A 26,873-nucleotide genomic window follows, 5' to 3' on the forward strand; every position below is an offset into this window, starting at 1 on the left:
TAGGCCTAAACCATGTGGCGGGCTTTTCTAGCAATACCTTTTGGGGTACGGCCACATGATCAGGTTTCTTGATGCAGTTTTGAGAACGCTCCTGGTTTTCAAAGCTGTATCAGGAGGCCTGTCCGTGTGGCCGTACCCCAACAGCTATGGTAACAGCAGTAACAATTATCACCAGAGAGGAATATCAAATAAACAAGGTCATAGATAAAGGCTCATGGGCCCCGGTGCAAGAGTTCAGCTTGGGCCCCCCTTCCCTCAGTGCTTTGTGGCAAGCATATAGCTTTCATGCTGCCTGAGGCAAAAACTGAAACCGCACCCCCCATCCCCACCACCATGCCAAATTCTTGACCTAATCCCTCCAGCCAGAGGTGTAACTTGACCTGCATGCCCTTTCTCTAAAGGTACTTTCACATTAGCGGCAGGGGACTCCAGCAGGCTGTCCCGGCGGGTGAACAGCCTGTCCGATCCGTCCTGCCACTCTGTCTCCATTGACTATAATGGGGGCGGAGTTACGGCGGCAGCACGGCGAGAGGCAGCCGGACAAAAAGTACAGCATGCAGTACTTTTAGTCCGGCTGCCTCTCGCTGTGCGCTGCCGCCGGAACTCCGCCCCCATTATAGTCAATGGAGACAGAGCGGCAGTCCGGGGGCACACGTGAACTAGCGGCAGGACGGATCGGACAGGCTGTTCACCCGCCGGAACAGCCTGCCGCTAATGTGAAACTAGCCTAATACTGCTGTCTTGGAGGTCACTTATCATGACACCGTATGCCAGTTTTTGGTGTAAAAAAGTCACATGTCCCCAATGTGCAACTTTTTAAACCACTGTATATATAAATTTAGGCGCATGCTGTGTTTTTACACAGCCCTTGACACTTGGGACCATCAGTCACAGTAAATTCACCAACATGATTACTTTATATAGTGTGAATAAGGTCTTTTTTTTTTTTTATATGGATGAACTGTACCTATAGTAGGGAGGTGTAAGGGGAAAATGGTTTAGTGATCCATAGCAACCAATCAGATTCCCCCCCCCCCCCCTTCATTTTCCAAAGGAGCTTTGAAAAATAAAAGGTGGAATCTGATTGGTTGCTATGGGAAACTAAAACAGTTTTCCTTTACACCAATTTTGCTAAATCTCCCCCTAAATATTGACCACACTCAAAATGGCCGCCAGATATCGCTGTTGTGCATGCCCTGTATTCGTCCGGTCGGAAACCTATATTCAGCTGCAGAGTTCCCTCTGTTGCAGGAAGCGACGGCTAGTGTGCGGAGGAATGTTATGCTGGAAGCGGAAGTGGCCGGGAGAGGAGCACAGAGACGATGAACAACAAATTTGATGCGTGAGTTTGGGGCTTGGAGCGGCTGGGAGTGACCCCCTCATGGCCGGACTGTAATACCGCAGATGTGCGGTTCGGATATCTGTGGACTAGCGCTGGATCATATAGAGGCTGGCTGCAGCCCGATGTCTGGCCAGTATCTGGACAGTTTCTGAGACCCTCACACATGCGGAGATATTCGTATGGGCTAAGAGCAGCAATCTGCTTATCTCCATGAGCCATGACTGCTAGTGATAACAACAGGGCTCCATGGTTAACATAAGGCGGCCACAGGTTTGATGTACCATGAGCACCAAGGTGTGACTGTTCGGACCCCTCTCCAGTAGAGCGTTCAGCTGGCCAAGCACTGCATGTGTTCTCCATGGTGACAGACGCCTGCAGTGGCTTATCTCTTGTAGGAACAAAAGGATCAGGCACGATCCTTCTTTCCGCTTTCACATCTGTGTCTTTGCTGGATCCGTCAGGATAATACAACCGCCTGCATCCATTATAAACGGATCCGGTTGTATTATCTCTAAAATGGCCAAGACGGATCAGTCTCTAAAACCATTGTAAGTCATTGGGGTTCGGATCCGTTTTCTATTGTGTCAGAGAAAACGGATCCGTCCCCATTGACTTGCATTGTGAGTCATGACGGATCGGTCTTGCACTGCTTGCAGCACTTTTTTGTGCATCATGGGAACGCAATGAAATGGAACGGAATGTATTCTGGTGTACTCCATTCCGTTCAGTTCCGTTTTGTCCCCATTGACAATGAATGGGGACAAAACTGAAGCATTTTACTCTGCTGTTGAGACCCTATGACGGATCTCGATAGCGGAATTGAAAATGCTAATGTCAAAGTAGCCCTAGGGTCCATTCACACGTCTGCAAAATGGGTCCGCATCCATTCCACAATTTTGCGGACCCTTTCATTTTCAATAGGTCCGGAATGTGCTGTCCGCATTTGCGGATCTGCACTTCCCTTCCGCAAAAAAATAGAACATGTCCTATTCTTGTCCGCAATTGTACATTGCCGGTGTCTGTGTTTTCCGGATCCGCAAAACACATATGAACGTGTGAATGGACCCTTAGGTGGTTAGACAGTCCCACCAAAATCTGTGGGTTCGGCTAGCATTAATCTGACGTGATTGGCTCCTCTAGCCATACATAGTCACTCTGTAGGGCATACACATAGGATAGCTATCTACACATAGGTGCATCTGCTGTTGGGAGACCCCCGTGCACATGATAATATTGGTGGATATCATCTAAAGGGGTTGTCCAGGCTGCAGGGATTGATGAACTGTCCTTAAGACCGGGGCAGGGATCAGCAACCTCTGGCACTCCAGCTGTGGAGAAACTACAACTCCCAGTATGCTCCATTCACTGCCATGGGAGTTCTCACAACAGTCAAGCAAGTGTGCATGCTGGGAGTGGTAGTTTCACCACAGCTGGAGTGCTGGAGGTTGCTGATCCCTGCTATACAGTGTTCAAAGATGGGAGCAGACAGCTCCACACAATGTGTAGTGGCCATTCCGGGTACTGCAGCTCATCTCCCAGAAATGGGAACTGACCTGCAGTACTCCAGCAAGTGAAAGCACACAGTGTGCAGAGCCGGCTGGCCTGTGAGTGTGTCAAACCCCCACCCCTGTGATATTCATGACCTGTCCTGAGAAAAGGTTTATCAGTGGTAAAACCCATTTAACCAGTATGAAGTATATTCTTGTTGGCCTATGGCACTGATTGTGTTGTCTTGGGTGTAGTCTGAAGGATGATGACAGTGGGGATCATGATCAGAATGAGGAGAACGGCACACAGAAAGACAGTGAGAAGGAAAAAAACGACAAGGACAAGAACCAGAGTTCATGCAGGAAGAAGGTAGGACATCCGCTGTTCTTCATCACCTAAACATAGCGCATTGGGTGACAGTTCTGTGACACCCACCAAAGGGGTGGCTGCAAGCTCTGCTGCGAAAAGAAGTATTCAGCGCTGCAGCTCCTTTATACTGTGGAGCAGAGCGAAGTCTGCCAGTCAGAAAGTGAATGCATATTCTACAGGTGTGCCTTCGCTCTCTAGGAAGGGAACACCCCTGTAAAGAGGACCCTTTAGTTCCCCTGATATGTCTGTTTTAGTGACTACTTGCATACCTTATCCCACCACAATTCTCAAGCTTCTTTTCATATAACTATATGGTGCGTTGTTCCTCTATTAATTGTACTAGAAGTTTATGAATGAATTGCCAAACGGCTGCAGTAGAGCCATATGAAATGCTACAGAATTGTGATTATATGGGGAATGCACATAGTTATGAAAACAGACATGTCAGCCGAAGGGACAGGTTCTCTTGGTTTCCATGGTCGTAACTTGGGAGCAGGGCTGCGGAGTCGGAGTCGGAGTCAAAGCTAGTTTTGGGTGGATCGGTAGGAATGCACTGACTCCACTGCAAAGAAAATGTTCTGTTATTAGTATGTTATTTATTCACTTTTATATCAATTTAGAAAAGTATAGAAATGTTAATTATATATTTATATTCTATCAATCTAAGACCCCTATTTATCAAAAACAGCGATAAGCATTCTAGTAGTAGAACATCAGTTCTCACCTCTCCTGTGTTCTCCCCTGACCTTATACTATAATCAGTGATAAGCAGGGTGTCCTAGTGGTGATAGATAATCTGTTCTCACCTCTCCTGTGTTCTCCCCTGACCTTATACTATAATCAGTGATAAGCAGGGTGTCCTAGTGGTGATAGATAATCAGTTCTCACCTCTCCTGTGTTCTCCCCTGACCTTATACTATAAACAGTGATAAGCAGGGTGTCCTAGTGGTGATAGATAATCTGTTCTCACCTCTCCTGTGTTCTCTCCTGTCCTTATACTATAATCAGTGATAAGCAGGGTGTCCTAGTGGTGATAGATAATCAGTTCTCACCTCTCCTGTGTTCTCCCCTGTCCTTATACTATAATCAGTGATAAGCAGGGTGTCCTAGTGGTGATAGATAATCAGTTCTCACCTCTCCTGTGTTCTCTCCTGTCCTTATACTATAAACAGTGATAAGCAGGGTGTCCTAGTGGTGATAGATAATCAGTTCTCACCTCTCCTGTGTTCTCCCCTGTCCTTATACTATAAACAGTGATAAGCAGGGTGTTCTAGTGGTGATAGATAATCTGTTCTCACCTCTCCTGTGTTCTCTCCTGTTTTTATACTATAATCAGTGATAAGCAGGGTCTTCTAGTGGTGATAGATAATCAGTTCTCACCTCTCCTGTGTTCTCTCCTGTCCCTTACACGTGCCTCCAAGTCCTGAACCTGAATACGTTTGTAATTATATGCAATTAAGAATTTAGTATAGTTTCAGCTGCTGTTTGTTCTTTTCCCTGTTTGTCTATCCCCTTGCTGCGGTGGACGCACATGCTAAGTTCCATCTTTCTGCTGCTCCCAGCCCCATCTATTGTTAGAAGCTGTGACAGTTACAGGGAGCGAGCTGCAGCAGAAAGGACACTCCCACTAAGCTGCTAGCCCAAAATAAATCTGGCAGAGCAATGAATGGTGAGAGGATCCATGTGAAGTACAGGGCTGGTTCTTGCAGTAATTGGAAAGAGATTGTATGATTTTAATTTCTTACATGAATCATGGGATAACCCCTTTAAGGCAAGCACTAAATATAGCAGTCGCACTTGTTTCTTTTATTCCAATTTAGGCTTCTCATGACATTATATAGCTGCATAAAGTTATCTGACTCTGTCGCTGTGCTCTTTTCTTACATTACCAACTACACATACATGTATACACAGCAGACAACTGGTAACACATTTTATAAAGACCTATTGACTGGTCTTGCTGTATATTTTATCTATACAAAATGTACATGTAAGTAGAAAAATACTGGTGTGCTGCGCTATTTGCATATCTGCCATGCACTACGGACTCAGTGGAGCGCCGGCCGCTTGGACGTTTTCATAACTCTGACCGCTGCAGCCACTGCTTACTCTCATCTCGCCATGGAATCAGCGAGATAGGACAACCCCTTGAATTGTTATCTGGACCGCTTTTCGTTTTTATGAAAATGTTGGTTGTTCCATTCTCTTGTATAGTTTAATTGGAATATAACATTTGTTGTTGGCTTTTTTTCCGTGGTGGTGGTGGGGGGGGGGTTAGTTTGCAATTAGACTATGGTTGGCCACAGATCCAGTTTATGTATGGTAGAAGAGTGAAAATGAGCATGATTCTGTGCACAGGTAATTCCATGAATTATGTGTTATATGTTCTGTATCCACAGACCGTTGTGCCAGGCCCAGCAGAGCACCCGTTACAGTACAACTATACATTTTGGTATTCCCGCAGAACTCCAGGAAGACCAACAAGCTCTCAGAGCTATGAACAGAACATCAAGCAGATTGGTACCTTCGCCTCCGTGAGTGCCACTGTTATTTTAGAGTTGTTTTTTTTATTTTATAAATCAATAGAAAAATTCCTCTTTCTCCACTTATCAGACTTTCCTCCTACCGTTTAGTCTCCCACAGTAATCAATTAGTTCACTGCTAAAATCCATCTTTTGTGAAGAGGTTAGCAGCTCACGGATGGATCAGGTTACAGCTGCAGTGCATAGAAATCTGTGGAAAGGGGAAGGGAAGGAGATGCTTCTGCAATGGAGAGACAGAGGCAGAGAGATGAACACATATGCTGCTGCTGTTGCTATATACTGTATAGGCTTATACAGTGGCTACAATCACTCAAGTGTTAAAGGACATCTGTCAGCAGTTGACTTATTGCATTTGAGCTTGGTGGCTGAAGGCATCTTTGTGGTTCCCATGTTCATATGTGAAAAATAGTTTTAATATGTGCAAACGAGCCCCTAGGAGTAACTGTGGTGTTGCTGTTACTCCTAGAGCCTCTGCTCTCTCTGCAACTGCTGCTCCCTCTGGACTTTGATGCAGTTTCAGAGAGAGTAGAGCTTCTAGGAGTAACAGCAACCCCCCCTTCCGCCCCCAATTGCTCCTAGAGGCTCATTTGCATGTATTAAAACTTAAAGGGTTTGTCCAATTTCTCAAACAGCCTCCCCCCCCCCATGTGCCGGCCCCTCACAGGTAATATACTTACGCCGCTTCTGGTCCCTGCACCGCCGCTGCTGGCTACAAAAAGTGTTTACAAGCTGTGATACTTGCCAAAGGAGGCGCTACTAGGTACTAACCATGCTGGGTGCCCAAAGTTTTGCTACAGTCCCTTTTCCTTTTTGTTATTCTGAAAATGTAAAAGATTTTTTATTTTTTTTTTGCTTAAAATAAAAAGGGAATGTGTCATCATTACTTTATGCCTTTTGGAGATCAATTAATCTTCAACTTGCTTAACTGTTCACAGTTTAAGGCCCCATTCACACGTCCGCAATTTCGTTCTGCATTTTGCGGAACGGAATTGCAGACCCATTTATTTCTATGGAGTCGCACGATGTGCGGCCTGGCTCCGGAAATGCGAACCCACACTTCCGGGTCATTTCCGCTCCTGAAAAAAATAGAACATGTCCTATCCTATTCTATTCTATTAGTGCCGCAAAATGCAGAACGCACATTGCCGGTGTCTATGTACGGCGCTGGTGCAATGTGTAAACATGACGCCCACTCCCACGTGCGTCATGGCCGGCAGATCTCTGCTGTTTCATACAGCAGAGACCTGCGGCTAATTACCGTGACCGGCAATAATGCAGATAGCGGTAATTAAATGTTTTAGATCAAGTGACATCACGGCACCTAAATGTGCAAAAACCTGGAAGCTCGTGCTTCCGAGCTTCCTACCTATGCCCCGTGTGTCCAATCCGAGCATAGGTAGTTGCGCTGAATACTGGTAGCCTTACTGAGTAAGCTAACAATATTCAAACTGCAATTCTTATTTTGGCCACCAGATGGCAGGCCAGGATAAGAAATTAGCAAAATAAGCTAATAATAAATTCCTAATAAACCCAATTTTTTTTTTTTTTTTTTAATAATTATTAATTATTAATGATCACAAAAAATAATAATGTAAAAAAATATATAAAAGTTTAAATCACCCCCCTTTCCGTATAATTAAAAAATAAATACCTAAATAACAATAAATATAAACATCATGTGTATCACCGCAACCAAAAATTCCCATACTATCATAATAGAAAAAAAATAATTCCAATACGGCGAATAGCGTAACAGAAAAAAGGGTCAAAATGGCCGATTTGCCATTTTTTCATTGCTTCTCTTACCCAATTTTTTTTATAAATTGTGATTAAAAAAAGTCACGTATACTCCAAAATGGTTTTAATTAAAAGTACAGATTGTTCCGCAAAAAATGAGTCCCTAAACAGCTCATAAGACATAAGTATAAAAAAAAGTTATGGGGGTCAGAATATGGTGATATAAAAAAAATATATAATTCTCAAAGTTAAAAATGTATTTTTACACTATTTAGACATAAAGAACCTATACATATGGGGTATTGTTGTAATCATACTGACCCAGAGAAAGATGGGCATGGGTCAGTTTTGCCGTAAACAAAATGCCGTGGGAACAAAACCCGTAAAACGGTGGAGGAATTGTGTTAATTTTTTTTCATTCCACCCCATTTGGATTTTTTTTTTTACCACTTCCCACAACATTTTATGCCATAATTAATGGGGAATCTCTGCGAAAGGTGCACCACAATGATATACAACTGACAACACTGGCTAATCCCTCAAGCGGATGTTAAAAACTGAGACTTTAGCCAATGTATCCCTGTTAGGAACACATCGGAGCCCTCTTGGCGTGGCATGGGGTCCTATCACTAAGCTACCTACGGTGTGTGAACACGGTTTGAGAGGTGCTAAGATACAACTTACAGCCAAGCTCCCACATACCTCCGTAGTGAGATCACTCAGGTAGTGGGAGAGATGATAAGGCTGTAAGCCCCACCTATAACAGGCCATGTGAGCTACAGGTGCAACAGAATGCTACCAGCAGTACGCAATGGCACATTCTAAACATATCAAGAAAAATAACTGAAATAAAGTGACCATGGGAGGAAATGCTCAAAAACCCCAAACATTGTGGCGTGTTTATAACCGGTGGATTGCCGTTAGCAATGGATCACCAGCAAATGGGGGATGTCGGCAGTGGACCACATGTACCACAATGGCATCCTACACAAGATGGGATAATGTGTGGATGCAAATATAAAAATACATAAATCACTGCGAAAGGTGCACCACAATGATATGCAACTGATTAATGGTGGCATTAGAAAGTACAACTTGTCCCGCAAAAAATAAGCCCTCCTACAGCTATGTGACCTGAAAAATAAAAAAGTTATGGCTCACGGAAAATAGGAAAGAAAAATGAAAACGCAAAAACAAAAAAACTCCGGTAGCCAAAGGGTTAATATTTAATTTGCTGTAATTCCTAGGTGGAGCAATTCTGGAGGTTCTACAGCCACATGGTACGTCCAGGTGACCTGACCGGACATAGTGACTTTCATCTTTTCAAAGAAGGCATCAAACCAATGTGGGAGGTGAGTTAGTTTGTCATAAATATAGATAATATTACTACTGATTGGGCAAAACAGTAAGTAGAAGAGTGTTGAAGGACTCCAGTGTCCGAAGCCTTGTCCACATCAAGCATCTTGTGTCTGTATGGTTCCTTTTTGTCTAGGATGATGCAAACAAGAATGGAGGAAAGTGGATAATCCGCCTGCGCAAAGGGCTGGCTTCTCGCTGCTGGGAGAATCTCATTCTAGCAATGTTGGGGGAGCAGTTCATGGTTGGCGAAGAGATCTGTGGGGCAGTTGTCTCAGTTCGTTTCCAGGTGAGAACTAGCAGAGCTTAAAAACATACTCATGATTCTTAGAGGAAGTTTCCTTTTCTGAAGGATTTGTTTTCATTGTACATGTTTAACCCCTTCTCGACCAGCGCCGTAATAGTACGACGCTGCGGGAAGTGACTTCCTGACCAGCCTACGGTGCACTGATCGGGCGGGTGCAGGAGCTGCGCCGCCCGATCAGCTACAGGGGACCAGCTGTTCCCGTTAGCCGGACCCCTGCTGTATGTGCCGGCATTGGTGAAAACACAGATGCCGCTGCATTAACCCTCACTATGCCGCGGTCAGCACTTTTACCATAATTAGGTAATAAAAGAAATTGTAAAAAATAGAAAAAAAAGAAAAAGTAGACATATTAGGTCTTGCCGCGTCCGTATCGACCAGCTCTATAAAAATATCTCTTGATCCACACTGTCAGGTGAATGCATGAAAAAAAAACTGTGCCAAAACAGCCATTTTTGGTCACCTTCCCTCACAAAAAGTGTAATACCAAGCGATCAAAAAGGCGTATTTAGCCCAAAATGGTACCAATCTAACCGTCATCTCATCCCACAAAAAATGAGGCCCTACCTAAGACAATCGCCCCAAAACTAAAAAAAATATGGCTTTCAGAAAATGGCAACACAAAAACAAGATTTAATTCTGTTCAAAAATGCATTTACTGTGTGAAACTTAACAAAAATAAAATGATAGACATATTTAGGTATCGTCACGTCCTTAACAACCTGCTCTATAAAAAATATCACATGAGATGCCCCCTCAGGTGAATGCTGTGAAAAAATTAATTAAAAAAAACTATGCCAAAACAGCCATTTTTTATCACCTTGCCTCACAAAAAGTGTAATACAGTCCTGATCAAAAGTTTAAAGCGAACCTGTCACCAGTTTTATGGTGTCCTAACTAAGGGCAACATAAATAAGTGACTGATTCTCTTAGCACAATGCTGGGTCACTTTCTTTAATTGACCCAGTCAATCTGCCAACATCTTGTATTAAAAAGCTCCAGCTGATAATGATGAGTCATGAATATTCATGAGCTCCTGACTCTCCCCGCCTACCTGCTGCTGAGTGACAGTTTGTTTCCATAGGAATCAACAGCAGGTGGGCAGGGGAGTGGCTATAGCTCTGAATTAAATATACGCTGGACTCAATGACATCACGCTGGACTCCAATCAGCTCATTAGCATGCGGCATCTTTGTGTGTATATTATGAGGTAACCATCTGTCACACCAGTAAGTGAATACATCTAAGGTACTTTTTAGTAGTTAATGATTGTATATAATTAGTTAGATTATAATCAAATATCCACATGACAGGTTCCCTTTAAGACCACTTGAAAAATGGCAAAAAATCATAATTAGCATGGCTGGATCTTAACAAGGTTCCGAGTGGAGCTTCAACATGCAACAAGAAGAAATGGGAGTGAGACAAAACATTTTTTGAGCATTCAATTTATTGAAAACTACGAATAAACTGAAACAGGCTGTTTTTCAGCTGATCAAAAGTTTAGGACCACATCTCCAAAAAAAATAAAAAATCCAACTTCCAAGCATGAACTCAGTAATGAGTAGCTCCGCCGTTATTGTTTATCACTTCAAAAATTTGTTTCGGCATGCTTGATGCAAGCGTTTCCATGAGGTGAGTGGGAACATTTCTCCAAGTGGTGAAGACGGCCGCACGAAGGCCATCTACTGCCTGGAACTGTTGTCCATTTTTGTAAACTTCCCTTGCCATCCATCCCCAAAGGTTCTCAATTGGATTTAGATCAGGGGAACACGCAGGATGGGCCAAAAGAGTGATGTTATTCTCCTGGAAGAAGTCCCTTGTCCTGCGGGCATTGTGTACTGTAGAAAAACCCAGTCGTTACCACACAGACGAGGGCCCTCCGTCATGAGGAATGCTCTCTGCAACATCTGGACATAGCCAGCGGCCATTTGACGCCCCTGCACTTCCTGAAGCTCCATTGTTCCACTGAAGGAAAAAGCACCCCAGACCATTATGGCGCCCCCTCCATTGTGGCGCGTAGAAAACATCTCAGGCGGGATCTGCTTGTCATGCCAGTAACGTTGGAAACCATCAGGACCATCAAGGTTAAATTTTATCTCATCAGAGAATAAAACTTTCTTCCACCTTTGAATGTCCCATGTTTGGTGCTCTCTTGCAAAGTCCAAACGAGCAGTTCTGTGGCGTTCAAGGAGACGAGGTCTTTGAAGACGTTTTATGTTTTTAAAGCCCTTCAGTCTCGGATGCCATCTGATGGTTATGGGGCTGCAGTCAGCACCAGTAAGGGCCTTAATTTGGGTCAAGGATCGTCCAGCGTCTTGACGGACAGCCAATTGGATCCTCCGGCTCAGTGCTGGTGAAATTTTTTTGGGTCTTCCACTTGACTTTTTTGTTCCATAACCCTCAGGATCATTTAAAAAATTCCAAATGACTTACTGCGTCCAGAGGATAGATCATCAGTTTAAACAAACTGCAGAACCCCTTTAAATAATCCAGGGGGGCATGATCGTCACTTGATCCCATGATCTTTACTTGACCCCCTTGAGAAACATTTACAGCAGTGCTTTATACAAACTGCATACAGCATAATGCATGACCCATAAACTACATCTGCCACCAATCCACAGGATAGGTGATAAGTGTATGATTGCTAGCGGTCCGATAGATCATAGGAATGGGGGTCCCTAAATTAACGGTAATGTGCATGCATGGTCATCACCACTGCATGCACGGTGTATGGGATTGCCGAGTATAGCACTTGGCTTCCTCCAGCAGTCCCAAAGAAGTGAATGGACCATTGAACACACGTGCACTACCACATCATTCACACAGGGGCGCATTGTGGACCTCTGTTCTCCTGATCAATGGGGGTTGCAAAGGTTGGTCCTCAAGCAATCATACGTTTATCACCTGTCTTCTGCATAGGTGATCAATGTTGCTAGTGGGCCTAACCTTTTATGGTTTGCTGCCCCCTAAAATCAGTAGATCTAATTAGGGATCAACCGATATTGATTTTAGAGCCGATACTGATAACCTGTGAACTTTCAGGCCGTTAGCCGATAACTTATACCGATATTCTGTGCATTTTCATTTTTGAAGAAAAAAAATATTTCTGTTACGGCGTTCACCACATAGATTATTTTAAAAAATATATATTTTAATAGTTTGGACTTTTCGGACGTGGCAATATGTGATATGTTTATTTATTGTTTATATATTTTATATGTAAATTTGGGAAAGGGGGTGATTTTAAAGTGTTTATTTTATTTTATTATTTAATAACAATTTCTCCCCTTAGGGGCTAGAACCTGGGCTCTTTTAATCCCTTGTCCTAATCACCCTAATAGATCTCTATTAGGGTGAATAGGATCTTACACTCTCCCTGTGCATAGTGCACACAGCAGCAGGGAGATTACCATGGCAGCCAGGGCTTCAGTAGCGTCCTGGCTGCCATGGTAACCGATCGGAGCCCCGGGATGAAACTTCTGTGGCTGCGAACAGAAGCTGCCACTGCACCACCCATGAAGAGAGCGGAGGGGACCCTGTGGCCACTGCCACCAATGACTTTAATACTGGAGGGGGGAGGGCGCACTGCACCACCAATGATTTTAATACTGGGGAGGGCGCACTGCGCCACCAATGATAATTAACGTTTAATACAGGAGGCGGGTGTGTCGGCACAGAACATAGCCGACACCCTGCCTCTGACAGGGAGCTGCGATCAGCGGTAGCGGTTAACACCTCATGTGCAGCACCTGAGGAGTTAGCTGCCGCTGATCGCAGCTTCCTGTCATATAGGCTGGGCACCGCCTGCTGTATTTGTATTAGACGTTAATTATCATTGGTGGCGCAGTGCGCTTGCCCCTCCTCCTCCCCTCCTCATTGGCAGCGCGGCACAGGGGGAAGGGAGAGAGCGACTCCTTCTCCCGTGCTGCTGAGGGAACATGAGCGCGCTGACAGCAGCTTGCTCCATGTTCTGTAATAGCGTGCTGGACGCAATATCGGCAAGGTTAGATGCAGACACCGATAACTTTAAAAATCATGAATATCGGCCGATTAATATTGGTAACTCCGATAATCGGTCGAACCCTAGATCTAATGATAGGCTGGACTACAGTGCAGACAGATATTAGTCAGAGCTGTTTCTTTAGATTCATTTATCAGAAGATGATTTGTCGATGAATGATTTTCATGCATTTTAGGAAGACATCATCTCTATCTGGAATAAAACAGCAAGTGACCAAGCAACTACAGCTCGGATCCGGGATACGTTACGGCGAGTTTTGAACCTGCCTCCAAATACAGTTATGGAATATAAAACACACACAGACAGTATCAAGTACGTATGTAGCAACATGCATGTCCCTAGAGTCCTGCATCTAAAAGTAATAGCGTTGCTGTAAATTTGGTATGAAGAAAAAAGTGATATCCCTCCATATTCTAGTGGTCCTAAGAGTGAAATATCCAATCTTGACTTTTTCTGATTTTAATTTGATGCTATACACAACAGAAAGTACTAATACTGTAGTACCAGTATTAACTACTATTTCATGGTACAGATTAGATTCACCACTTATATCAGGGTAAGGCTTCCTGTGACTTGTCTATTTTTCATAGACGTGTGCTATCTGCTGTTTCTGCAGACAGTACACATAGTATACCCATTGATTTTAATGTGTTTGTTCACACATCAGTGTTTTTTCACTGACTGTGGGTAAGCCAAAAAATCTCGGAGACTTGCACCACTTTGGTCTGTGATGTGGACCAAACATGCCCCTTTGAAGCCTATGGGTCAGTGAAAAACCACAGATACAACATGGATGGTATCTGTGTTTGGTCTGTTTTTCACAAACCATTGGTAGGAGATGCTCTGGAAATTACTTTTCACCTGAGCAGCGTCCTTGGAATATGGATGACACCTAGAGGGCAAAAAAACGGACACACGGACCAAACATGGATCCATCAAGGATTTTCCATCTACGTCAAAAGGACACGGAAATGTGAACGAGACCTTAAGGTGCTGCCTAGGGTTGGTATTTGCAGTGTTTCATTTCTCTTTCAAGGCTATCTCCAGAAACTCTTAGGCCTCCTGCACTTGTTGTGGAATACATGATTCCTGTGCGGCAAAACCAGATCGTATTACAGTGCCAGAAAAGCGTATGAGATCACACTAATCTCATGTACACTTTGCGGATTTTTTTCTGTGCGGAAATTGACCTGCTGTGTGGATTTCAAAATAAGTAGCATATCAATTATGTTTGCGGTTTTAGCTGTGGGCTTCACCTTTTTCAAAGGAAGGGTGAGATCTGCGGAAAAAACACATCTAATCCGCACCAAAATCTGCAGAAACGCACATAAATCTGTGCAGAACTTGTGTGCGTTCACCCGCAATGGTGTGCAGGTGGCCTCATACGGAGTGCTTGCAGTTTAGCGGAGATCACATAACTTATTCTTGAGCATAATACATTGTGGACGGACAGAAAGAATTTTTGCATTTTGGTTTTTAAAATATTTTGATTCTGAGATGAATACTTGTCATATAACTGTAATTGAACCAAAAAGGAAAGTTCTTGTCACAAAGTTGAAATGAAGTAACATTAATAATGGTTTGTACGTTATACATTTTAATTCCATAGACGCGTGTACAACCACTTTATTTTTTGCTACAGCTGTGGATGTACCCTCCTAGAGAGAAGTAGGACTATAGGATAAGCTTGTCATACAATCATCTGAACCTGTCAAAAGTCCATTTTTGGCAAGGTTAGTTAACAGTCATATATATATATATTGAGGCCCCAGATGTTTGGGGGAAACGGAAGAGTTTGTTTTTAATACATCAAAATCTTTGATCCCCGGGGAAAATCCTTTGCTAGAGGCATCTGGCAGCGAGTATTATTCCCCCTTCTTCATTTGAGCATTCAGCAGTTACTTTAAGGGTACATTCACAAAACCATATGTATTCTGTGGTCCGCAAAATTCAAATGACGTCAGTGTGGCGTAGGTGTTGTATCCGTTTTTATTTTTTATTATCCACTGACTTCAGTGGGTGTGTGAACCACATTTTTCGGCCAAGTTTAGGACCTGTTCTATGTTTTGTGGAACAGACATACGGATGTCTTCAGTGTGCTTTCTGCATCCTTATGTCCATTCCACATAACGGATAGAACATGTAAGTCACACAGATTTCATCCATATTTTGCAGATTTTGAACGCTAAGTGCACAGCCATCTTAAGTTTAACTAGATCAAATCCATTTCTTATTTTTCCTTATATGTTGTTTAAAGGAGGACCTTTCGCCTCTCCTGACATTTCTAATTTAATTCCCCATGTAATCATTTTAGGGAGCAACTATTCCTGTATCTCTGGTGTGTTATTCGTATATTATTCCTGCTAGAGATTTGGAATGAATTACTAGCAGTTTGCAATGACGATCCAGATGGGTGTTAGGCTACTTTCACATCTGCACTTTCCCTTTCCGCTATTGAGATCCGTCATAGGATATCAATAGCGGAGAAAAACGCTTCCATTTTGTCCCCATTCATTGTCAATGGGGACAAAACTGAACTGAACGAAACAGAGTACACCAGAATGCATTCCGTTCCATTTGGCTGCTTCCCCATTCGCGGACAGAATAAGCTGCAAGCAGCGTTTTTCTGTCCGCAATGTACAGACTCAGAGCAAGACGGATCAGTCATGACACAAAATGTAAGCCAATGGTGGCGGATCCATTTTCTCGGACACAAAAGAAAACTGATCCGTCCCCCATTGGCTTACAATGGTTTTAGAGACAGATCCGTCTTGGCTATTTTAGAGATAATACAATCGGATCCGTTTAGAACGGATGCAGACGGTTGTATTATCATGATGGAAGTGTGTTTGCTGCTCCATGACGGATCCAGTAAAAACACTGGTGTGAAAGTAGCCTTACCAGTTGGGAATGTGTCCCTGCACAGTCTGACACTGGGTAGTGTCAGACTATGCAGGGACACACACCCAGATGGATTATTATTGCAGACTTCATTCACAAATGTCTAGTAGGAATAATAGTCGTCACTAAAACAGGCATGTCAGGATTGGTGACAGGTCCTCTTTGAAAGGGGAGGCCAGTGGGTTAGGCTACTTTCACACTTGCGGCAGAATGATCCATCTGATGGCATTTGTAAGACGGATCAGGATCCTGATCAGTCAGAAAAATGCATTAAAATGCCGGATCTGTCTTTCTGGTGTCATCCAGCAAAACGGATCCGGCATTTATTTTTTTTTACCTTTTTTTTTTTTTTTTGGTCTGCGCATTCAGGCAAGTCTTCAGTTTTTTTGGCTGCGGTATTATCTCCGTCCTTAAAAGTCAAAAAGACTGAACTGAAGACTTCCTGATGCATCCTGAACGGATTACTCTCCATTCAGAATGCATGGAGATAAAACTGATCAGTTCTTTTCCGGTATTGAGCCCCTAGGACGGAACTCTATGCTGGAAAAGAAAAACGCTAGTGTGAAAGTACCCTTACTTTGGTCTGTCAGACATGATGGCAGCCATATTTTCAACACTTTTAGCACATAGTGAATCTCAGAGACGAGTGCAGAACAGACATTATCTTGTTTGCCAGGAAAACTCTTCACTCAGATGGCGTTGTATTACTTTGATGTAAAACTATATAGCGTTTTACCAAACTGTAGGGGGGATACATTCATTTCACTGAGTCCGCTATGTGGAGAGACTGCATGTAAAGCCTACAATTACTCAAAACTGAAAATCCATGTACTCCAAGGGGTATAGGAAGCTGGGAACCACGCAGTATTCTCTTATTCCTGTGCACCTTCCCTAGCTGTCCCTGTCCGCTCAGGGTCATCATGACTAGAACAGTGTTGTTACCAGTGAATGTCTCATACTGATTTAGGCTCGGTTCACACTTTGCGCTGATGAGGTCAGTCCTGTATCTTTGAGGGCAAGAAAAGTGCAGCCTGCAGCTATGCTACTGTATCCCTGACCCATATATATTCAGTGGGATCCAAAACATCCACCGGCATAGCTGTCAAGACTCTGTGAGTGAAGTGCGAATAGCCTACAGAGCCACCGAGTTGTAAGCCAGTAAGGACATGTTCACACCAGCTTTGGCATCCTGTTGAAAAATGTTGCTTTTTTCCCCCCAAGATTAGAAAAATGGTACCTTTTTAAAACTGGATGCTTTTACGGGTACATACTGATTCCGTCTGGATGCTGGTCTTCAGCAGGACAGAAATACGGTGTGTCCTGTTGGATCCTGGTTAAAGTGTAATTGCAGTTTCAAAAAACCTTTGTCATGTCATAGTGACATCTGAAAAGTTTAGATTGTTGAGGATAAGGTGTTGACACCGCCACCCCACCGATCACTGAGAAGGCTGAAGCGCCTAGCAGAGTGCTGTATCTCCTCGCCAGCTGAAGACCGGCTGAGCAGTTCTGGAAGATGCCTCCTAGTCCTGGGCTAAGTTGAGAGGATGCATGGCTGAACTGGCAGATGGACTGCAGAGAAATACAACAAACGGTGGTACTGTGGATGGAGCAGCTTTGAACTCATCCCATATTACAGAGAGTCCACATCTCCGTTTCATTTTCCATTCCTGATCCGTCAGAAGAAAAAAAATAAGATCCAGTTGCGCATTTTGCATCCGTTTGAGCGATTTCCGTCTGAGATCCGTTTTTTAGATGGGGAAAAAATTGTACTGCATGCAGGACTTTTCTTTCCATCTAAAAAAAACGTATCTCAGACGTAAATAGCTCAAGCGGATGCAAAATTTGCAACTGGAAAGGTTTCTTTTTCTTCTTTCTTTCTTACAGGATCCTGTGCATAATGGATGCACCGGATCCAGTTTTTTTTTGTTTTTGTTTTTCCTGTTCTTTTGACGGATCAGAAGAACAGAAAATGAAACAGAGATGTGAACTCTCCCTTACCGTAATCTATAGTACATGCTTACTCTACAAAATCAGATTTTTTTTACTTGTTGGATCTTTGGTTGCTCAGGGCCTGGGAAGAATTTCACGGAGTGGTGAACAACAGCAGCTGCTGAGTGCATTCTCCCACACTAAAAAAAAATAAAAAAATCACGGAAAAAAGATACAAAACATCCTGCAGAATATGATAGTAAGGGTCCATTCACACGTCCTTAGAGTATTGCAGATCCGCATACACCCGGCCGGTACCCCCATAGAACAAGAATAGGACATGCTTTATTTTTTCAGGCAGGTCCTACGCTAAACCTACCTATGCAGTTTGTGCATCTACATTCAGGAGTGCAGATCCTGCACATATGGTGCGCTGCTCCTAGTTACCTCTGTGTGGAGCACACACCGCTATATGTACCACCTAATCAAGGTCGCCTGTGGGCTAGGCGGGGCAAAAGTGCACATGAATGCTACTCCCCAGATAATAGGAGTGCATTCACACTTGAAGTTGCCACTCCTTCAAAAGAAATTAAAAAAAATCACGGAAAAAAGATACAAAACATCCTGCACGATATGATAGTAAATATGCGGATTTAAGGTGGTACATATATCTGTGTGTGTTCCTCCCCTCATTGGTTGCTGATGCACACAGAGGTAACTAGGAGCAGCGCACTATATGTGCAGGGTCTGCTCTCCTGAATGTAGATGCCCAATGGCATAGGTAGGTTTAGGCTCCATTCACACGTCCGCAAAATCCGCAAAACACAGAAAGCTGCAATGTGTGTTCCGCATTTTGCGGACCGCACATTGCCGGCACTAATAGAATATGCCTGTTTTTGTCCGCAATTGCGGACAAGAATAGGACATGTTCTATTTTTTGGCGGAACGGAAATGCGGACCCGGAAGTGCGGATCCACAATTCCGTGTCCGGGCAGCACATCGTGCTGCCCCATAGGAATGAATGGGTCCGTAATTCCGTTCCACAAAATGCAGAACGAAATTGCGGACGTGTGAATAAAGCCTAAGCGTAGGACCTGCCTGACATGAGACCACCTTGGTGCTGGTAGGCAGGCACAGATGTGTTTTGATCAAAATATATTGGCTAAGTCTCCGATTTTATCATTAGTCCATATGTTGTGTTTGCCTCTATTGCTATAGTGCATTATTTTCTGTGACATTCTCCCACTCTCCTTGCACGCAGCAGTAGGGCTTACTTTTAATTCTTCCCAAAAGTCACCTTTCTGTCGATCATCTGTGGCAGGATGCCATTTTTGTGTGACTGTGTCCGTGTTTTTGGAGAAAAAAGAGAAGGTTGTGGCTGAGTTTTTCATGTCCATGGCCAATGACAGAGTCAAGTTTCCGTGATTTACCATTCGGCTAATATTTAACCTCTCCTTTTTTACTTCTTTTTCATTTCAGGGACAAGACAAGTTTCCGAAACACAAAAATTGCGTTATGAGAGAGAGTTGTCAACCTCCATTTTGCTTTGTCTGAGTTCACTTCCGGACAGTATTCTGCTTGTGTTCTAGTGACACCCCTAACCCATTCATTGCCAGGGAGCCTAGCAATCCTCCACCAGGGATGTGGGTGAGAATGGCCTTCCTGTCACTCTGCTGCACCAGCCCTCACTTTGTATATAACGTACAACCGCCACTTCATTGGGGAGCAAGAAAAGCACGAAAATGTTACGTTTCTTTAATACTCTTATTTCTGGTTTTATTTTATTTTTTAAAGGGATAGCGGATAATTCTCATGAAATATATATATATATAATTTTTTTTATTTTTTTTTTTAAACTATTGTTGACATGTAACTTGTGGTGACTCCCATGTGGAAGGAGTTAAATGCTTTCATCCCCACATTTGCCTTGTAATGTTTCTTCAGCACTTTGTTAGTTTCCTTTCATGTTTTACGCAAAGGATTTTGTCTGTGTATGATAATAGTAATCATCACCTTATCAGACCCATCAGCTTTATGAGCATGGGTGTAGGAGGTCTAACCTTCATTTCAGCTCTGCCATTAAAATATTGGGTCTTTCGTCCCGTGTTTGCTTTTTTTTTTCTCTTCCAACATGACTGGGCAAACCTAACATTTACAGCAGGATCAACCAACAATTTAAAAGGGTTTTCTAGGCTCTTGATATTGATGACTTAGTCTCACGATAGGTCATTAGCATCTGATCAATACGGATCTAATACCCGCACCCCCACAATCAGATGTTCCCTGCAGCCTTTTGCGCCAGAACTAGCTCTTGAATGGGAGCGGAGCTTTCTGATCGATTCAAAGTGAACAGCTGATCAAGGGTATGAAGGTTGTCAGGCCCCCACTGATTGGATATTGATGACCTATCCTAACGATAGATCATCAATATCAGGAGCCTGGAAAACCCCTTAAATATGTGTGGGGAACTCTCGACTTATGAGTGCATTGAATTTCAACGCCTTATCGATCTGTACTCCTGAGAGATCGAGATATAAGCCACCACTAGAGATGTCTGGCAGCGGCTTTCTCCTCTTTCCCGGTTAAAAACACATACGTGCAGAGCTGAACCGTCCATACGTGTATGGTGGAGTCCGGAGAGGAACATTGGCAAAGCTGAACACGTATGTGGGAGTCAGGAGAGATAGCTGTCTGCTGAATGGCTATTTAAGGTGGGCAGCCTAACCATTCAGCAGATGTTCAACCATCAGCCTATTTCTATCTAATGTGTATGGCTTCCTTTTGTATAGGCAGATTATTGGGCCACTTATTGGGAAGTTCATACGAACACTCATTCCTGATAATTGCCCATTGTAAATGTGCCACTGATCACCCAATGTTTGGGTGTTTTTTGGGTGATCCGATCGTTTATGTGGCACCAAAAATTTATAATTTGGAAGCTCATCGCCATTTAATCAGAGATGTGCTGCTGGCAATCAATGAATCTGTATCAGTATGTAGGATTGCAGTAGCCATCATCAGTCCTCATAAGGAGGGGATGATTGCTGCGTGTAAATACAGCTGATGGTGAATGAGCGGCTCTTTACCGATCATTGCCCCATGCATGTGATGAGCCCTTAGGCTTCATTTAGATTGGTGTGTTGTACAGGTATATGACTATCTGCATTTTGGACCTCCAACGTTTCTATGATAGGGTCCTATGTTGCCATAGGTTTTGTCCAATACATTTTCGTCTACAATATGGGCAGTTACAGGTATGCCTGGCAGGATGAAGCATGAGGGTTTATTACAATTTTGTGCAGTATCTGCATCTCTTTAAATGTCTTTTCCATTCTTCTACATCCCTTTCAGCTCATCTCGAAAAACATGTAATTCTGAAATGAAACAAAGAAATAGACATTTTTGACATTTTATCCCGAGTTGAGAGAGCAAGCGTTCCCCCCCAAAAACAATTCGGCTGTCTTACCAGCAGAAATGTCGCTGACAGAAGAAGAGCCTTGTCTGTTGGACTGATCGAAGCTAAAACTGAAAAGTATAAAAGACATAAATGGCAGGCTTTTACATGTAAAACCATAGCAATTGCAGAGTAAGGCCTTTTTCACACTTGCATTGTGGCTTTCTGGTTTTGAGGTCCAGCAGAGGATCTCAAAACCAGAATTAAACGGACCCGTGCCATTTAATACATATGTATGTATCCGTTTTGGCTGGATCTGGTTGTATTAAATCTTAACTGAACAAACCAGATTCCTTATGAAAATCATTGTAAGTCAATGGGCGTCGGAGTGACTTACATTGATTTTCATGCCAGATCCGGTTTGTCCCGTTTTGCAGATCAGACACAAAAAAGCGCAGCTTGCAGTGTTTTTTTTTTTTGTCCAGTCCAGAAAACGCAACATGCTGGATCTCAAAACTGGAAAGCCATGATGCAAGTGTGAAACAGGCCTTAGACGAAACACTTTGTTCTTGGAGTAGAACATATAGTAATGATTAAAGAGGTTGGTCCATCTCACACATTGGTGGACATATTGCTAGGAAATGCCACCAATGTCAGATAGGTGTAGGTCCTATCTCTGGAACCGTCACCTAGCTCTAAAATGGGACCCCCAAAGTGATCAAGGTGCGTATTCCATTTACTTCTATGGGAGTTCCAGAAATAGCGGGGCATGCTCACAGGCTCTGTTCGGAACTCCCATATAAGTAAATAGAGAGCACGCCACGCATGCGAGGTGCACTCTGCTTTGCTTTGGGGACCCCATTCTAGAGATATGTGCCTGCACCTATCTGACATTGGTGGCATATTCTAGTGATATGCCACCAATGTGTGTGAGATGGGCCAAACCATTTAAAGGTTTTCTCCTAGTTTTATGCAAAGAAAGCGTATTCATTGTGTGATACAAACATATGCATCTTTCTGATACTTCAACTACTTTATAAACTTAATTTCGCCACTCAAGATCCCTGCTGCCTCTTATTGAATGTTGATTGTTTGCAAATCCATCTATAAGGCTGGGTTAGCATCATGATTTTGCCATCCATTTAACGTATACGTTAACATGATGCCTCAGACTGATGCCATTCAGTGCCATCTGTTCATCAAAGATTTCCATTGTAAAAAAAAACTTACATGTAAACATATACTTTTTTTTACAGGACTCGGCAGGATACAAAATCGTGTTGTGCTGCGCTTTTGTATCTTTTTTTTTTTTTTTTACATATCCGTTAAGCAGATCGCAAAAATGTGATGTAAACCCACCCTTAGGCCCCATTCACACGACTGTAAGGGCTCTGTGCTTGTAATGTGGAACGCAGCATTGGCACAGAGCCCTTACATTTGTCTGAATGAGTCCTTACCGTTCCAGGTTCCAGCCCTATGATCCTGCTCCTGACCATGCAACCAGCAGTTCCTACCTCTCCCGTTTGGTCTCCTGGTCATTGCTATGCAACCAGCAGAGCCCACCCATTCCGCTCTAGGCTGGAAGCCTCATGCTGGCCAGTGGCGGCACCAGTCTATGGTGTAATAAAAGGATTCCCAGGTAAATAAGTTTAATATAGGGATATGGGAGTATTACTGGAGTTAAGTCATCATATCTGGGCCATTGACCAAGTCTTTCCAGGGGCATCATATACAGTATCTCACAAAAGTGAGTACACCCCTCGCATTTTTGTAAATATTTTTATTATATCTTTTCATGGGACAACACTGGAGATATGACACTTTGATACAATGGAAAGTAGTCAGTGTACAGCTTGTATAACAGTGTAAATTTGGTGTGCGCTCAAAATAACTCACACAGCCATTAATGTCTAAACTGCTGGTAACAAAAGTGAGTACACCCCTAAGTGAAAATGGCCAACGTGTCAATATTTTGTGTGGCCACCATTATTTTCCAGCACCGCCTTAACTCTCTTGGGCATGGAGTTCACTAGAGCTTCACAGGTTGCCACTGGAATCCTCTTCCACTCCTTTATGATGACATCACGGAGCTGGTGGATGTTAGAGACCTTGTGCTCCTCCACCTTCTGTTTGAGGATGCCCCACAGATGCTCAATAGGGTTTAGGTCTGGAGACATGCTTGGCGAGTCCAGCACCTTTACCCTCGGTTTCTTTAGCAAGGCAATGGTCATCTTAGAGGTGTGGGGTCGTTATCATATTGCAATACTGCCCTGTGGCCCAGTTTCCAAAGGGAGGGGATCATGCTGTGTTTCAGTATGTCACAGTACATGTTGGCATTCATGGTTCCCTCAATGAACTGTAACTCCCCACAGCCGGCAGCACTCATGCAGCCCCAAACCATGACACTCCCACCACCATGCTTGACTGTAGGCAAAGCATACTTGTCTCTGTACTCCTCACCTGGTTGCCGCCAGACACTATTGACGCCATCTGAACCAAAGGACATGGTCCCAGTAATCCATTTCCTTACTCTGCTTGTCTTCAGCACACTGTTTGCGGGCTTTCCTGTACATCATTAGAAGAGGCTTCCTATTGGGATGACAGCCATGCAGACCAATTTGATGCAGTGTGCGGCGTATGGTCTAAGCACTGACAGGCTGACCCCCCACCCCTTTCACCTCTGCAGTAATGTTGGCAGTACTCATACGTCTATTTGGAAAAGACAACCTCTAGATATGACACTGAGCACGTGCACTGCACTTCTTTGGTCGACCATGGCGAGGCCTGTCATGAGTGGAACCTGTCTTGTTAATCCACTGTATGGTCTTGGCCACCGTGCTGCAGCTCAGTTTCAGGATGTTGGCAATCTTCTTATAGCCTAGGCCATCTTTATGTAGAGCAACAATTCATTTTTTCAGTTCCTCAGAGAATTCTTTGCCATGAGGTGCCATGGTAAACTTCCATTGACCAGTAAAAGAGTGTGAGAGCGATAATACCAAATTAAACACCCCTGCTCCCCATTCACAGCTGAGACCTTGTAACACTAATGAGTCACATGATACCATGGAGGGAAAATGGCTACTTGGGCACAATTTGGTCATTTTTCACTTAGGGGTGTGCTTATTTTTGTTGTCAGCGGTTTAGACATTAATGGCTGTGTGTTGAGTTATTTTGAAGGCACACCAAATATACACTGTTATATAAGCTGTATACTGCCTACTTTACATTGTATCAAAGTGTCAGATCTTCTGTGTTGTCCCATGAAAAGATAGAATAAAATATTTACAAAAATGGAGGGGTGTACTCACTTTTGTGAGATACTGTATGTCTATGAATGGTTCAGTGTCGAGGTTGCACAGTTCTTCTGGTCTAGCTCCCTGAGCAACCAATGGGAAATCGGGGGAGCAGAAGTTTTCCTCCAGTTCAATGGTATCGTAGCTGTATGTACCACCTGTAACCATAAAGCTTTATTAAAAGGAGTTTTCGATGGAGGGAGTATATTTAAAAAGAGTTGCTCATCCAAGTGATTTCCTGCCGCTGCATGCTTCCTGGAGATATTGGTATTTGTTTTGCAGGTTTCATTCTGACATTTAGTGACTTTGTCATGCCCCTCATTGTTGACCTTAGCGTTAGCGTGCCTATTGTCATACCTCCGTTATACTCCTTGGACATCTGCTTGGCACTTGTAGATCCACATGGTATTGACCTTTTGGCTTTTTTCTTGACTACGCTTTCTATGTCTTTTGCTGATTCCTGCCTCATCTCTTCATACCTGTCTGTTATTGCTGTGCTACCGCTGCCAGACCCAGACTACTCAGTCTGTGCCTGGGTATTCCCTGCAACGAGATCCAGATCCCTGTAGGGCTCAGCACCTCGGTTTACACAGTACAAATTGGATTGCTGCTTAGTGAGACCATTGCGTATTAGTAGTGTAACACCATCCTGACCATATCCTTATGCCTCATTCACACATCAGTGTTCGGTCAGTGACTTCCATCAGTGATATTGAGCCAAAACCAGGTGCGGCTCTAAACACAGAACAGGAGCAGATCTTTCCTTTTTACCTTATGTCTGTGGATGCTCCAATTCTGGTTTAGGCCGAATGCACGCTGCATTCGGCCGAGAACCAATGACGCTGTGCGCTCCTGCTGTCAGCAGGAATCCCGGCCGGGTTACCACGGACCGCTCTCGGCCGCGGAACACGCCCGTGTGCATGAGGCCTTAGGCTCACAATCACTGATGGAAATCACTGCACAAAACACTGACGTGTTAATGAGACATTATGCAAAGAGGGATTTTCCAAGCCAAGAGAACCATCTCGCTAGCGCCACCTTGTGGAAGTGGTTCTCTATGCATCAAAATCTGACTTTTTATCCAAGTGTTGGGATATGAAAGGAAATATTGCCAAGCCAAATTTCCATCTGCAGACCGCTGTTTCAGGGTGCTTGCCCATCATCAGTATGGAGTAGGATTCTGGCTGCGAAGCCTTGGTAGTGGCTTAGGCGGGGTTCTGGCTTACCTTAAAGAGACCAGCTATGTCTGGAGATTTATTAGCAATGCTCCATAGGAAAAGTATCCAAAGAGGTATTTTTCCTGGGAAAGTGAACCCACTTGCTAGCGCCACCTTATGGAAGTGGCTCCCTATCAGTCAAAGGCCTCTTGCACGTGGCAGTTCCGTACATTGGGGACCGCAGTTTGCGGTCCCCAGCGCACAGGCACCATCCGTGCGGCTACCGCAACAGATCCAGAACTATTCAACTTGAATGAGTCCATGATCCGTCTGCACCGTAAAAAAAACTAGAACAAGTTCTATTTTTTTGCGGGCCGCAATATGGGCAACGGCCGTGTGCATGAGCCTTAAGTCTGACATTTTAACTAAGCCTTGGGAGTGATCTGTGGATGGATATTTGGCTTGGCAATATTCCCTTGTCATGTCCCTTAGTTAAAAAGTAAGATTTTGACTCATAGGCAGCCACTCCAAGGCGGCTGAAGATTATCTCCCTTGGGAAATATCTCTTGGCATATTCCTTTCCCATAGAGCATTGCCAATAAGTCTCCATACATGTTTGCATGGGTTTCATTACCCAAGAGCTCTGATATCCTATTTTCTGCCATGGACATGGGCTACAACTGTTGCATTCCTTGTGTCAAGCTCCTCATAACCCAAAGACAATGTAAAAAGCGTCTTACCTGAGCTAAGGAAAAAAAGGACAGGACTGTTGCTCAGTGGTCCAAAGTCATGTTTTCAGTTTAAAGTAAGGGCTCATGAACACAAACGCATCCGTTTGCAGATGCGGACCCCGCAATCTGCAAGATTCAGTCCGCACCACAAAAAGTGCCCCCCGTAGATGATCCCATAGTACCCACCATAATGTGTCCCAGTATAAAATGCTACTGTACAGAGTCCCCCATATAAAATGCCCCTTCTTTGTGGCCTCAATAGATGCCCGTATAGTGCCCACCAATAATGTGCAAGTAAGAAG

The 26,873-nt window shown here is 43.7% G+C and overlaps 2 protein-coding genes across 2 annotated transcripts in view; one reads left to right on the forward strand and one right to left on the reverse strand.

Moving 5' to 3' along the window:
- Positions 1 to 1,245: 1,245 nt before the first annotated feature.
- Positions 1,246 to 20,094, forward strand: EIF4E2 (eukaryotic translation initiation factor 4E family member 2). Its single transcript, XM_040428423.1, has 7 exons — positions 1,246 to 1,342; positions 3,085 to 3,199; positions 5,599 to 5,733; positions 8,727 to 8,831; positions 8,972 to 9,124; positions 13,342 to 13,478; positions 19,476 to 20,094. Exons 1-7 carry the CDS (start codon positions 1,323 to 1,325, stop codon positions 19,513 to 19,515), a joined length of 705 nt encoding a protein of 234 aa, XP_040284357.1. The 5' UTR covers positions 1,246 to 1,322; the 3' UTR covers positions 19,516 to 20,094.
- Positions 20,095 to 20,925: 831 nt separating this feature from the next.
- LOC120999140 (phospholipid scramblase family member 5-like) overlaps positions 20,926 to 26,873 on the reverse strand; it is a 29,027-nt gene continuing 23,079 nt past the window's right edge. Inside the window, exons 7-8 of the mRNA XM_040430013.1 lie at positions 21,463 to 21,521; positions 20,926 to 21,370 (exon numbers count right to left, since the gene is read on the reverse strand). Of these exons, the coding sequence (XP_040285947.1) occupies positions 21,344 to 21,370; positions 21,463 to 21,521 (86 nt within the window). The 3' untranslated portion in view covers positions 20,926 to 21,343. The remainder of the gene's footprint in view (positions 21,371 to 21,462; positions 21,522 to 26,873) is intronic.

The sequence above is a fragment of the Bufo bufo genome, chromosome 4, assembly GCF_905171765.1.
Source record: "Bufo bufo chromosome 4, aBufBuf1.1, whole genome shotgun sequence".
NCBI classification, from domain to species: domain Eukaryota; kingdom Metazoa; phylum Chordata; class Amphibia; order Anura; family Bufonidae; genus Bufo; species Bufo bufo.